Source organism: Primulina tabacum, chromosome 13 (genome assembly GCF_025594145.1).
Source record: "Primulina tabacum isolate GXHZ01 chromosome 13, ASM2559414v2, whole genome shotgun sequence".
NCBI lineage: Eukaryota > Viridiplantae > Streptophyta > Magnoliopsida > Lamiales > Gesneriaceae > Primulina > Primulina tabacum.
In genome coordinates, this window is record NC_134562.1 from 33,120,915 (window position 1) to 33,135,664 (window position 14,750).

General features: G+C 34.5%; 1 protein-coding gene across 1 annotated transcript; it reads right to left on the reverse strand.

The window, feature by feature from the left end:
* Positions 1-7,843: 7,843 nt before the first annotated feature.
* On the reverse strand, positions 7,844-12,310 carry LOC142522297 (receptor-like protein kinase BRI1-like 3). The gene is made up of 2 exons (XM_075625583.1): positions 11,777-12,310; positions 7,844-11,704 (listed from the first exon to the last, which is right to left on the reverse strand). Exon 2 carries the CDS (start codon positions 11,581-11,583, stop codon positions 7,945-7,947), a length of 3,639 nt encoding a protein of 1,212 aa, XP_075481698.1. The 5' UTR covers positions 11,584-11,704; positions 11,777-12,310; the 3' UTR covers positions 7,844-7,944.
* Between the last annotated feature and the right edge of the window lie 2,440 nt (positions 12,311-14,750).

Sequence of the window (14,750 nt, forward strand, 5' to 3'; positions counted from 1 at the left end):
GAAACTGAATCTAACATCCTCCTGTTTCTTTGGTGAAGTAATATGGTATAATGTAACGGCTTAATTATCATTTGATTTTATAGCCACAATTTTTGCTTCATTTACTATTTTTAAATTCGATTTCTAACGTTTTCCACATTTCTAGGGTTCAAATGTCCAATCAATTAATTTTTTTTAAAAAAAAAAATTAGCATGGATTGGTAAAAAAAATTTGAGTAATTTTTTAGGGAATTACAAAATGGTTAATTTGAATTTGTAACAAATTAATAGATTTTAAGGTTTCATTAAAAATAGGAAAAATAAGGCTATATAATTATTAGTTACTCGATCTTAACAAGATCCCCCAATTTGGATGTGAATTTCTTCAATTTAAACAAGATTAGGAATCGCCACAGTATTCCATATTTCTGACATTATATTATAATCATTTCATGATATATTTTATTACAAAACAGGAAATTTTGATGTCTTAATCCAAAACCAACCGAAATATAATTTCGCAAATAGTATTTCAGTCATATATTTTAATTTATAGACTTAAATAACTTGTCACATTTTTTAATTCATCAATATAAACGATAAAGAAATATTTATTCAACTTATGTATCAATATGGCATTCGCTTGTGAATATGTCAACTTTTGGATTGTCCAACTATTATAGATTATATTGTTGTGGTGTAATAATTATCTATGTTTGATAGATAAATCGAAATGTGATGTTTGAGTTGTTGTTTGTTTTAAAATATTTGAGTTGTAATGTTACTACTAATTATAACTTCTGATAAAAAGACAAACATCCGGCCACGAGTTTGGCCATCAATGATTGCAGTTGGTATAATTATTAGGAGGAAGATTTTTTGGGTAGAATAATTGTCCATGTTGGACAGCAAAAATCGAAATATGGTGCTTGATCTGCTGTACAATTTAAGATTTTGATAAAACTAGAAGCGAGCGTAGATGATATTTTGTATCTACCTTTTCGATTTTTTCTACTTGAAAAATTTCCTTCTAGGTTTTACATGTTATACTTTTAAATTGATAGGTTGAATACGGTTTTTTTTTTTTAATTATCACAATAACATTTTTACATGTCATGATTTTAATTGATAAGTTGAATACCTTGTTTTCTATATTATCATTGGACAAAATCTTCTACTACATTTAGTGCTCTAAACAGTGCTACAATTTGCTCCAATAAGCTCTGTTAGGACAAATTGTAAAAAAATTGAACACACTAAACACAATGAATTAACAAAATATAAATAATATTTGATAAACATTTGATTAATATATTTTAAAAAAATTAATGGATGTCCCAAGCATGATAAATGATTAAAAGAATATATTGATAGTTTTAAATTTTTAAAAATAGATGAATCACTTTTTTTTATCAACGATTAATTTTATTTTGTTCATCCATGATCTTTACTGCATTTAATATTCAATAATTTGTGTAAACGTATTTTGTTTGAGCAAAATGTATCACAGTTTGAAGCATCAATTATAACAGAGAACGTTCTCATTATCACAATGACAAATCGATTTCGAAATAAAGATTTTAAACTTGAATCATAATATGTACAAGAGCAAGATTGTGAATTTAAAAGAAAAAAAAGTGTGTTTGGTTGTACTGATATAAAGCAATTAAAAAATTAGGAAAATATAAAGCAATTAAAAAAAAGTAGTGAAATGAAATAAAATAGTTGTTGCAAAGTGAAAAGTGAACATATGGATGGGGTGAGGGGACAATGCTGTTTGACGGTTTTGCATAGTACACAACAGCTGGTACCGTCGGAGTCCCCAAGAGAATATACAAAACAAAATCTAAATTGTAGGACCGAGTGTTTCCCGCTTTACCAAAAATTATAGCTAATAGTAATTGTGCAGCTCAAATCTTTTAAACCGCACAGCAGCTCAAGCACCACGATTCGATCGCTCTACCAAGCAGTGACAATTATTGCACCCAACAATCTCTCTCCCAATAATTGCACTCTTTGCAATCAATGAGAATCGAACCCGTGACCTTGGCTCTGATACCAATTGTAGGACCGAGTGCTTACCGTTTTACCAAAAGCTATGGCTAGTGGTAATGGTGCAACTCAAATCTTTTAAATCGCACAACAGCTCAAGCACCACGATTCGATCGCTCTACCAAGCATGGACAATTATTGTACCCAACATAAATTATGTTCAACATTTATTTATCTTATTCTAAAAGTTTTATTAAACACTAGTCTTCTAAAAGACAGTAGTTGGACGGTCACCCACAATCTAACCCAGCGTTTAGACAGTGTTTGGGCGTTTTTTACTTAATATCCTATTATTTTTGTCCATTTCAAATTTCTCTAATAATTTCTTTATATCGAATTCAAACTCAAAATCAAAGACATATTTCTCATTTTATCCGATACAAATTGATTAAAAAATACGCCAAACGATCTTTTCTAAAAAATTAAATTTTAAAAATTATATATATTAAATTGGAGGGCCGTTTAAACGACGACTAGGCAGCCTAGACAATTGATTTTTTAACAGCACCCAGAAACATAGCCTTTCAAAAAGTCGAGGCAGTGCGTCCAACGCCTGGACGACGCCTCAAGAGTCCCATATGTGTCTTTTCTAACATTGATAAACTCTATTTTTGCACTTGACTAAGTATTCAAAATTGTCATGAATAAGTTTTTGTTAAAAAAATATTTGTTGTAGTAAAATAAAGACAAGGCAAAATATGATAATTTCATTAATAAGAAAGTACACATTGATTAAAAATATATGTCGAACAATAAAAATTCATATATATTAAATTAGACGGCCGTCCAAGAGACAACTGATTTTTTAACGGCACAAGAGATATTGTCTTTCTAAAAATTGTGGAGGTAAGCGGCCGTTCGACGCCTAGACGTCCAACACCTAGACTATGCCTAAATAATCATAGATAATGTTTTTTGTAGAATACTGATAAACTTTATGTATGCTCTTGACTAAGTTTTCAAAATTGTTAGGAATTAATTTTTTCTTGAAAAAAATATTTGTTGTAGTAAAATAATGTCAAGGCAAAATATGGTAACTTCATTCATAAGAACGCGAGAAAAGCACATCACATTACTATAGTTATATGACTTGTGAAGGTCTTTTCTTAGAGTAAAATAAGATAAATTCTAACCTTTTCATATATGTATATGTTGAGTGTAATAATTGTCCATGTTTGGTGGACCGATCGAACCGTGGTGCTTGAGCTGATGTGAGGTTTAAAAGATTTGAGTTGCACCATTACCACTAGCTATAGCTTTTGGTAAAGCGGCAAGCACCCGGTCCTACAATTGGTATCAGAGCCAAGGTCACGGGTTCGATTCTCATTGATTGCAAGGAGTGCAATTATCGGGAGAGAGATTGTTGGGTGCAATAATTGTCCCTGCTTGGTGGAGCGATCGAACCGTTGTGCTTGAGCTGCTGTGCGGTTTAAATGATTTAAGTTGCATCATTACCACTAGTTATAGCTTTTAGTAAAGCGGTAAGCATTCGGTACTACAGTATATATATAATATTAAAAATCAAATTTGTACACTAACTATTTATAAATTAAAAATTTTGTACATGAACTATTATAAATAAATTAATTAGTTCATGAACTTAATTAGTTCATGGACCAACAAAAAAAATTAAAATTTACCCTTAAATAAAATTTCTTTTAAGCACAATCATTGCATTAAATTCAACAAATACACATTTTATTTTTAAGGTTATTTTATGGATTAAAAGTGTAAAAATACATTTAAATTTATTTAAAAAATATGTTACAATAAAATGGTAAAATTATTATTTAATAAAAATATATATCAATTTATGAACTACATAATATATTTTAAAATATACAATAAAATGATATTTTTAAAATTTTTATATTATATTATTACAATATGTATTAATAAAATTATAATTCAATAATAAATAACGTATAAAACTAAAATATGTTGATAAAAATAAAACAAAAATCTTTTAATATATATTCAAATTAAATCACAAGTCGAAAAATCCCGAAACTTTTCAAAACATTTAAATTATTGTGGGGACTCGGACGCTAATCATATTCTTAATCATCATTAGGACAATTTAATCAATTATAATAAACAGGGTCTAATTTTTTTTTAAAATTGCGGAACGTAATGGAATACATGCAAAGATACATCTCAGTATATTAAAAGTACAAGTTTGGTACTATATATATACAATCATTCAACTAAAGTTTAACAACTAATTGTCAAGTGTCCAAACTCTATCTATAATCCAAGTCCGTAGTCTCCACTCTAATCACGATTTATCTTCATCTCCTCGACCCTGAACCTGTCCTACCTGTTGTCATGCACACATACAAACACGATAACAGTCGGATACCTCCGGTGAGAAATAAATCCCAGTATAAATCAACAAAACATGCAGTTATATCAACAATGTAAAAGCATGTAAAACATGTAACAATTATCAGTAACATGTAACAAAATCAGAAACATAATCAATATAAAATCACCAATCAGACTCGTGACTCCACGTTTTAGACTAGACTCAATCCTAGTCTAGGGATCCCGATTTCCAGACGTTGGCATTCCATATCGATCAACAGTAATAGAAGAAACTCCAATTCTATCCACATCGATATGGTATCGATCACCAGTAATAGAAGAAACTCTAATTCTATCCACATCGATTGCCAATCGTCCGGTGACCTGTACATGATAGACTTTGGCACTTTCGCCAATTTACTATCTTGTAAAATCGTGCAATGTGCCCGTGGCGATCCCACCACTATCAGGCAGTTCTGTCACAAGATCACTCGACTAATACCTGCTTTATATACATTCATAGAACAAGCATATCAAGTCAATCGATGAACATAGTAATAAGAAGTATGTGATTTAGGGAAACTCCAGTATATCATACTATACTCGAGTCGATCTCCCGGTACCACATTGACTTATACCTTTCGTCTGTAGTCTTGGTCTGAAGCAATATCAGTTCTGAACTCAAGATTGTCTCTGTAAATCTGAAAAGACATATCGAGAATCATAATATCAATATTTCATTCTCAATTCAACACTGAATCTGTTTAATCTGGATTTAAGTCAAATCAACGGCATAATGGCACAATCTCAGTATTCCCATCAATACCAAATCGACAGACATCAATTACAAATCATAACTCATATCCGATACAATCTGTAATTCATTCATAATCCAAATTTGTCCGATTTCAAATCAATATAATCAGAAAATCATAACAATTTCATAATCAGTCTGTTTTTCAATCTGACTTCGATTCTACGATGTCTAATATGTCAAGAACATCATATATGAATCATATTTGATTTTGACAATGTCATAATTTCAAGACATATCAAAACGTAATAAAACTTACGTCCAGTGGTAGCCTGCGTTGATAGGAACACAGTATTGAAGTCGGATTCTAATTCGGACGGACGGATTGAAATATAAAGGCGTAAGGATTTTCAACAACTTTTCTCTGTACCTTCTCTCGGTTTCTTGCGGTTAATTCTGAAGACAATGACAATTTGATATATATATATATATATATATATATATATATATATATATATATATATACCATGCATGTCTCCGCCATGTGGCATCTCTCTTGTGCTGCACGTCTCGCGCATATGCGCGAGACCTACTGGTCTCCGCGATAAGCCTCCTGGCAGCTCGCGCATATGCGCGTGCTACCTCCGCGCATATGCGCGAGGTTCTCTGAAAATCTCCTTTGGCTTCTCGGATGACTCGCGCATATGCGCGCACCACTTCCGCGCATATGCGCGAGGTTCTCTGGACATCTCGCGCATGTGCGCGCTCCCCGTCGCGCATATGCGCCCACTTCTCTGGAGTTGACTTTAAACCCTCGCACAGCTTGCGCATATGCGCGGACGCGCATATGCGCGCACACCCTCCGCGCATATGCGCGAGACCCTCTGCCGTTTCGCGCATGTGCGCGTCTCATGTCGCACATGTGCGCGAAAGGTACTGTTCTTGCACATACATCTTTTCATGCTGAATCAAATCGTGTCCCGATTAATCCTCTCATAATCATATCAAATTATAAATCAATAATTACAGATTACTAGGATTAAATTCTCGGGCATTACAATCATCAAGTGCAAAAACTTTCGATCATCAAAAATAGACAAAACATGAAAATGAGTAAGATTTTTCATGCGTCACCTGATCGGTTCTTCGGCTGCCACATGAAGCCGATGATTTCCAAGCGATTTGTTTCTTCATGGTCTAACGCTTTCATATTGAACACTTCCGATTTACCAACTGATTAATACCATCTTTCAAAAAACTAAAATAGTATTATGCTTGCTTCAACAGTTCGAAAACAATATATTAATTCGAGTATATAATTTATCTATTGAGATACATTTGTATCAATTAATAATTCTAATACAATATTATTGGGATTAAAAACAAATTCAGATTAAAGATAAAATTGATTATTTAGTTGGATAATTTATTAATTAAATTATTTACAATAAATCAGGCATGGATTTGTCAGTTTATTAATAATTCTACTTACAAATCATAAACAAAGTCACATGTTGGACTCATAATTGTATCAGTCGTATGGGCGTCCGCTGATTCTTGGTGTCCAAACAAACAAATATTTATATCATCATTATATTATTATTATTATTATTATTTTAAACTTTTGATTAGAAAAAAAATTATAAACTTTTGCTCGTGGCATTTGCTTGGCTTATTACAAAATGGAAATTCTAATTTAATCCACAAGAAATTTCGTAGAACAACATTGGAAAGTTACAGTCAACTCTAAAACCTTACAAAAAATGAAGAAAATAACACTAAAATACAATGTCTGATAGCCTCGGAGATTACGGATAAAGCAATCACGACTAAAAAAGTCATATGAGATCACATACTTTTCACACGCACAAAGTTTTTTTATTTTTATATGCCTATTTATGATGTTTAATTTTAATTAAAATGGTGTTTCAATATTATATATTCATAAAATAGATCTGTAATATTATGTTAAATAATAAATCATATCGTATATATATATATTTTTGAAATGATAGAGCAAAACAAACATAGTTGTTGATTAATAACATAATTGATGGGTTGCAAGTATAATTTAGTTATCTGACCCACTTTGTCGACAAAAAGTTAAAATCCGCTAGACGCTCTTAAAAATTTTATAAAAAGAAGATCATCCATATTATCCAAGGTACATTATCTCATTTTTCAATTTGAGATATCCAACTTTCTGAGAATATATGTGAACTGTGTTTAGTGACTTACACGTCGTAGTATCTATATCGTACAACCCTCGAGCTCTTGAACGTTTGTTCATGACGTTGGTGGCAACACATAAAGTTTGCTGTTTACCGGTCTACGACTACATAAACCTGTTTACGAACCTTTCGTAGCTTCATATTCTAATTTACGTTTAACTACGTCAATGATATTTGGCATAGGTGAGTTGATGCCTCTGCCCAATAATTAACTTCGAGGCCCAATCTTTAATTTGATCGACTCGATGCCTCTGCCCAATAATTAACTTCATAAGTATGCATAGAACCACGTCGATAAAGCACAATTCTTCAACCCTTAGTTTGAAATCACATGCCTTGCATCAAAGTTAAATTTCATATTAGGTTCGATATTCAATTATAACAACTAAAGCAAGATGGGAACGTGCTATGGGATTTTTTTGGATGTCTTTAATAAAAAAATAGAGTTCAGACATTGTAACCACGAAAATACATCCTCGGAATTTAACAAAAAAAGTAACAAATATTTTCATGACAGATGCAACAAAATTGCCTCAATCTAGACAAACAAAATGGGCAACCCCAGATTTCTTCAATTATGTATTATATACAGTGGCAAAATGTGGAAGCACAAATGTTAAATCAAATGTCCTTTTCATGTGATGATTCATCTATAACTGAACTTTTCAAAGAAATCCCATCAAGAATATCACTCCCGGAATCTGTCATAAGCTCTTTAAACTTGGCCATCACTTGAATCATCGTCGGTCTACGATACGGCTTGTCATCGAGGCACTCGAATGCGATTTTAAGATACTGATACAGTTCAGCGTCACCTGATAAACTAGTTATCAAATCCACATCCAATATCTCATGGCTCTTTTTATCCTTGTGCAATAGTTTTGCCCACCCCACAAGATTATTGTCATCCCCGAATTCCAATGTGTTAATCGGCCTTTTCCCCGAAAGCAGCTCTAGTAACACGACCCCATAGCTGTAGACATCCCCTTTCGTTGTGCACCGGAAACTCTGGTAATACTCAGGAGGGACATATCCTGGAGTTCCTGCAAGTGTGCTCACGCTAAGATGTGTGTCAAGGGCGTTTACGAGTCTCGCCATTCCAAAATCTGATACTCGGGCCTCAAAATTTTCATCTAGAAGGACGTTGCTTGATTTCATGTCCCGGTGAATGATATGAGGAATGCAGCTATGGTGAAGAAATGCTAGTCCCCTTGCTGATCCAATGGCAATCTTTTTCCGAGCCGCCCAATCGAGTCTTGTTCCCATGCCTTTTTCCCTGTCGTGCAGGACGGATTCAAGGCTTCCCCATTTCATGTACTCATAAACAAGGAGCCTTTCCTCGCCAATCTTGCAGTATCCTAATAATGGTACTAGGTTTCTGTGTTTGATTTTTCCTATGGTCTCCATTTCTGCCATAAACTCTCTTTCTCCCTGACCCGTTACATGGATTAACTTCTTTATGGCAACGACACTTCCATCTTTCATTTGCGCTCTGTATACCTCACCAAAACCGCCGGACCCAATCAAACTATCGGCACTGAATCCATTAGTTGCCTCGAGTAAATGTGCAAAAGTTAATTTCCTCAAAGGCTTTTCAAATGTGGCGACGTTGATGCTTAGAGGCTCTGGAACAGACGATAGTTTCCAACTGCTGCTGCCTGAGGTTGGAAGACTTTCAATGTATTTCTCCCATTTCTCGTCCTGATTTTTAGTTTTTTTGGTCCGGTAGAGGGCATATATAAGCAAGAAAACGAATACAACAGAAGCCATTATACCAATAACCATTCCCAAAGCCATGCTTTGCTTCTTACCTTGTTTGGAAGAGCTGGAAGAATGGTGCCCATTTCCCGTTCCACAAGGAGGTAGTGGAACCCCACAAAGGCCTGAATTATTTTCATACCTCGAAGATGGAAAAGTAGTTAACTGACCACCAGAAGGAATTGATCCCGTAAGATTGTTGTTGGAAACATCAAGATCACTAAGAAATGAGAGCCCACCTAACGAGCCTGGGATGAATCCTTGGAGCTTATTATGTGATAAATCAAGAACACCGACACTCTTGAGGCCACCGAAGCTGGAGGGTATTTCACCACTTAAACTGTTGTGTCCCAAATTCAAAACCTGCAGAAAACTCATCGAACCAAAGTTTTCAGGGATAGATCCAGATAGATTGTTGTAGGAGAGATCAAGGTAGATCATGCTACCGTTGCTAGTAAAAGTGTAAACCGTTAAGCCAGTGTAAATTCTTGTTGACGGGCAGGAGTGAACCATTGGAAATTGTTCGAGTCTACCAGCACGAATCCCTTCGAACTCGACCAGTCCACCAGCCCCTCTACAATCTGTCCCCCCTTCATTTCTCACAAAGGCAAATTGTTTTCCCGAAACAATGCCAGGTACAACGAACCCTGCTTGTGCAGCTAGTTCTAAGGGAAAGGATCCTGTCAACTCATTGCTATTCAAGTCTAGCCATATCAGGCTTTGGCAACGGCCTATTCCTGGTGGAATTGCTCCAGTAAGAGAGTTATTTCCTAGCTGAAGAATAGCCAGATTGACAAGATTACCTACATCCGATGGGATTTGTCCGGAGAGGCGGTTACTGGATAACGACACCCATATGAGATTAGTACAGTTGACTATAGAGTTCGGTAGAGTTCCAGTTATAAAATTGTTGTTAAGAATCAGAGTCTGAAGATTTCCTCCATTTAAGCAAATCCCCTCTGGTATGCTACCCGTTAGGCTGTTTGCCCACATAATTATGTCAGAAAGTTTTGGCAGTGTCCAGATTTCTTGTGGGATCGAGTCATTTAAGTTGTTGAAGCTGAGATCAATTGTCCTCAAGTTTTTGCAGAGTCGAAAATCTGATGGTACTGATCCTGAGAAGTAATTATCAGCCAGCAGCAGTTTTTCAAGGGGCGGATCTGATGTTTTCAAGCAAAATTCAGAAGGTACATTCCCGGTTAGAGCATTGGAACTGAGGTCAAGAACCTGAATCCGAGTTATGTTCGTCAAGGAATGTGGAACCTGACCAGTAATATTGTTGAATGGGGCATACAGGTACTTGAGGCTTGTAAGATAACTCACTACAGTATTTAGAAAATCTCCGGAAAGCTGGTTATTACCGAGGTTTAGGCTGACCAGCGAAGAGCAAGACAAGAAGCTTGAAGGAAGCCCACCAGTTAACTTATTTGAAGAAAGATCAAGCTCGTTTAGTGTCCCACAAATTGCCCCTAACTCGGTCGGAATCTCACCGAAAAACTGATTGTAGGATAAAACCAAGCGCCTTAAATTCTTCATCTTTCCCAATAAATCTCCTGGAATCTTGAGTTGGATTATATTGTGGCTAATGTCGAGAGTTTCAAGATTCTGACAGTTTGTTAAGTTCATTGGAAATCCGGTGGCAGAGAAACCGTTGTGCGACAGATTAAGAAAAGCGAGATTATGACAAACTCCAAAATCTACACTCAGGAGATTCCCACTGAAGTTATTACCTGAAAGATCAAGATTTTGCAAAGATGGCATTGAGTTTGATATGAATTCAGGCGGGATTTCCCCCTGAAAATGGTTGTTCGAGAGGTCAAGAAAGGAGAGGCTCTTGCAAGAATTCGAAGAGCTGTCGAGCTTGCCAGCCAACTTGTTTTGTGAGAAATCAAGGAAACTCAAGTTTTGACAATTGGACAGGACAGAAGCCAACAACCCCAAATCTGAAATATTATTGTAAGAAATGTCTAGTTTCGATAAAGAACCCCCAAACTTCAGACTTCCACCTGAAATTGCATTGTGTGAAAGATTCAACGAAACAAGCCCACTGCAAGAAACCAACAAAGAATCCATAGCAAGTGGCTCCGAAAAATTATTGCTAGATACATCAAGAAACTCAATGCTGCAAGATTTAGAGTATGAAGAAAGATTCCCATAGAAAAAATTGCCTGTCAAAACAAGAGTTTTAACATTTGACAAATCCAGTAGATCAGAAATGTGGAGATGGCCGCTAAGGCCTGCATTTGTGAAGTCGAGTTTATTGACTCTCCCATTATTAGAGCAAGAAATTCCATTCCATGAACATGGGCTTGAAGAAGATGTAACCCAGTTTTTCAAGAACCCTTTTGGATCAGTTTCAATTGAAGACTGCTTGAAAGCTAGTAAAATCTCCACCTCATCCCCGTCACTTCTTGTGTTTGAAGAAAGATTTCTTGCACTCAATAACCCCAGGAAGCAAAAACTAAGGAAAAACACCAAGAAAAAGGCAGCTCTTTTTATCATCTTCACTCAAAACTGTGCACAAAAACAAGTTTCTTGAAATTTCTACACCTTTTTTTGCCACCTCCACTTTCAGCTTGTCTTTTCATTCCTCCATTCTTCAAAACTTTCTTGAATTTGTTCACTGAAGAAAGTGTAAAAATAAACATCTGGTTCAGCAAACACCAAATTTTTTTAAAAGAAAAGAAAAATATACCTTTATTCAGCTACACTTCATAGATTTATGCAGCAAACAGAAGTAAGACATGGGAGAGAAGATAGAGAACAACCAAGTGTCTGTGGTCTAGCTGGAACCAAGAATTCCCATCTGTTCAAAGAATTTGAAGTTTATAAGAACTTTGACAAGGGGTTCTATGTAGGGTACGAGAAAAAAAAAAGACCCCAAGTACAACAGAAGAGGCATCAACGCCAGCTGATTCAGATGTATAACAGTTTGGGTGTACTGAGACGAAACATTTCTTGAGCCTTTGTTGGCTTCTGGGTACGATGTTCAGATTTGTCGGCTGTCACAGACTATATGTGAGCCTCATTACAACACAGTATTCAAATCCCTGTTCACATAATTCGACACAGAACGGTACCCACACTCGATCTTGTACGTTTGGTATTTGTGTCCAGTGTTTTGAGAAAGATTCAAGTGTTGGGAAGAAAAAATTAGGTGGCAAGATTTCCTCGTTTCGGTGAATATAAATGAAATTTTGTCCTTTTTCATGCATTATGGTTGGAGTCAAACTTGGGATTTGATTCTTTTTCTCTATTTTATATGCGTCTTTACGAAATGGGTTTACTTTATTTACGGTGCTACGGGGGCATCTACACCTTTCTTTGTCCAAATTTTTTCTTCAACTGATTTTTTTATTAAATGTAATATACATTTTCTTTTTCAAGAATTTACTTAATAATTAGTTTGAGTTATCTAAAAAAACATAGAAATTAAAATATGGCCAATAATTCGTTGAAGATGAGAAATTTATGTAGTGTTTATAAATACTTAAAAAATATTTTTATGAAATTTTCTTTTACAAAGTTTTGCACAGTTGTACATGAGAAGTCAATAATAATTTTTAAATTTTTTTATAAACACTACTTTAATATATTATTTGGAGAAAAAAATTCAATTTTAATTATTAGATTAGGTCTCTTGTGAAACGGTCTCACGAATCTTTATCTGTGAGACGAGTCAACCCTACCGATATTTACAATAAAAAGCAATATTTTTAGCAAACAAGAGATCCGTCTCCAAAAATAGTTTTTATCACGTTACTATGCGGTGACAGTCCTTCCATAGCCCGTGGGGTCTACTTACATTTAATTATTTGCATTTGTTTCGCATTTTAGTAATTATATTCCGTTGGTATACAGACGTTTTCATTTGCTATAATATATCAATAAATGATTTAAATTTTTTTTACTACCTTAATTTATTATTTCATTTTTATATTTCTTTTAATCAAAAGTAATAACATTAGATTTAAAAGACATCAACTGATACATCCATATAAGAAGATGATTAATGATGAGAAAGATCACAACGAACAATACAATGATCCCCCTTGTTAGTTTTTGCGGCTAAAATGTGCTAATGAAAGGAAATTGACTGAATCAAGAGCAAGCGAATCTCCTCAAATAGAGATATTGTTGGGTCCACGATTCTCCGATGCTGAAGTCACTGTTTGGACGAATATGAGAAAACAAATACTGAAATACATTATCAAAACCTGCATGGATCGCTAGAAGGAAGCCATAGGAATACACCAAGGAGCTCGGCAGATAAATTTAATCGGCATTCGATTTCTAGATTGGTCATGTTTCCAACGATAAATCTCGTTCTAGGTTGCCCAAGCCAACTAGCAAAAAATTCGAAATCGTCACTTGAAAGAAAAGCCCTCAACTCCAGATCGTAATCCTTAAAAGTCCTCTTACGACAATTTTTTCTAGTGAGGCCAAAACATAGTCTTTCAAAGTTTTTGAAAACATGCAATCGTTTTTTAATGAATTAAACCATGACAAAAACTTGTGTGAGACGGTTTCACGAGTCGTATTTTATGAGACGAATCTCTTATTTAGGGGTTATCCATGAAATATTATTATTTTTATTGTGAATATCGGTAGGGTTGACCCGTCTCACAGATAAAGATTCGTGCGACCGTCTCACAGGAGACTTACCCTTAAATCAGGGATCAAAGATGAAGTTTGTATTTAAATTTTTCTTTTTCATTTTTTTTTTTTACAAAGAAGTATATAATCTCCGCCCCACACGCATAGAATTTGAAAGTCTACATATATTAAAATAAGGCTTTAATTTTCAAACATTTTAACTTGTATATTCTAACAAAACTTATCTTGGAAAATAGTGCAAAATCTCAGTCTGTTTATTTTTCAAACATCTCAACTTGTATATTCAAACAAGCCTATCTTTTAAAATATTGTAATGTAATTCTACGCTGCCAATCACAAATTCCAGTCATTAAAGAGTCAACAAGCGTACCTTCCATTCCACTTCACAATCTTTCTTTTAAGATCTGATGGCAATATTATATTTCATCAAAATATCAATTAGCACAAAAAAATACTGTCAAAAATATTATTTTTTTATTGTAAATATATATAATATTGACTTATCTCACGGATAAAAATATGTGAGATTGTCTCACGAAAAACTTACTCATGAAAATAACAGTGTGTGTTTTTGTCGAAGTAAACTTAATTTTGCAGCAAAACAACACGTCGAAGTAATCAATCTCGAGTTGTGGCACCATCGGAAATGTAAACATTATTTTAAACCAAGTTTGGGGTAAAATCGATGGGGTGGGACAAAATTTGTAGTTAATTCAAGCTAAATTCTGGGGAAACGGGTGGGTGGATTAGAATATGTCATTAGGCACGGGGCGCGGGACTTCGGGTTTGTTGTTTGCCCGTGATATTATGTATAGGAATCACGTGCAAAAGTATTTATGGGACTATTTTGCATATCAAACTCCGATCCCGTTTCCAATAATAGATTTCATCTTCAAAAAATATTTATATAATGAATAGGTGTCTCGTGAGACGGTCTCACAAATCTTTATCTGTGAGATATGTCAACCCTATCAATATTCACAATAAAAAGTAATATTTTTTCACGGATGACCCAAATAAGAGATCTGTCTCACAAAATACGACCCATGAGA

Bases quoted from the DNA above. Each gene is read 5' to 3' on its own strand.
- LOC142522297 (XM_075625583.1), bottom strand. From the start codon at position 11,583: ATGATAAAAAGAGCTGCCTTTTTCTTGGTGTTTTTCCTTAGTTTTTGC.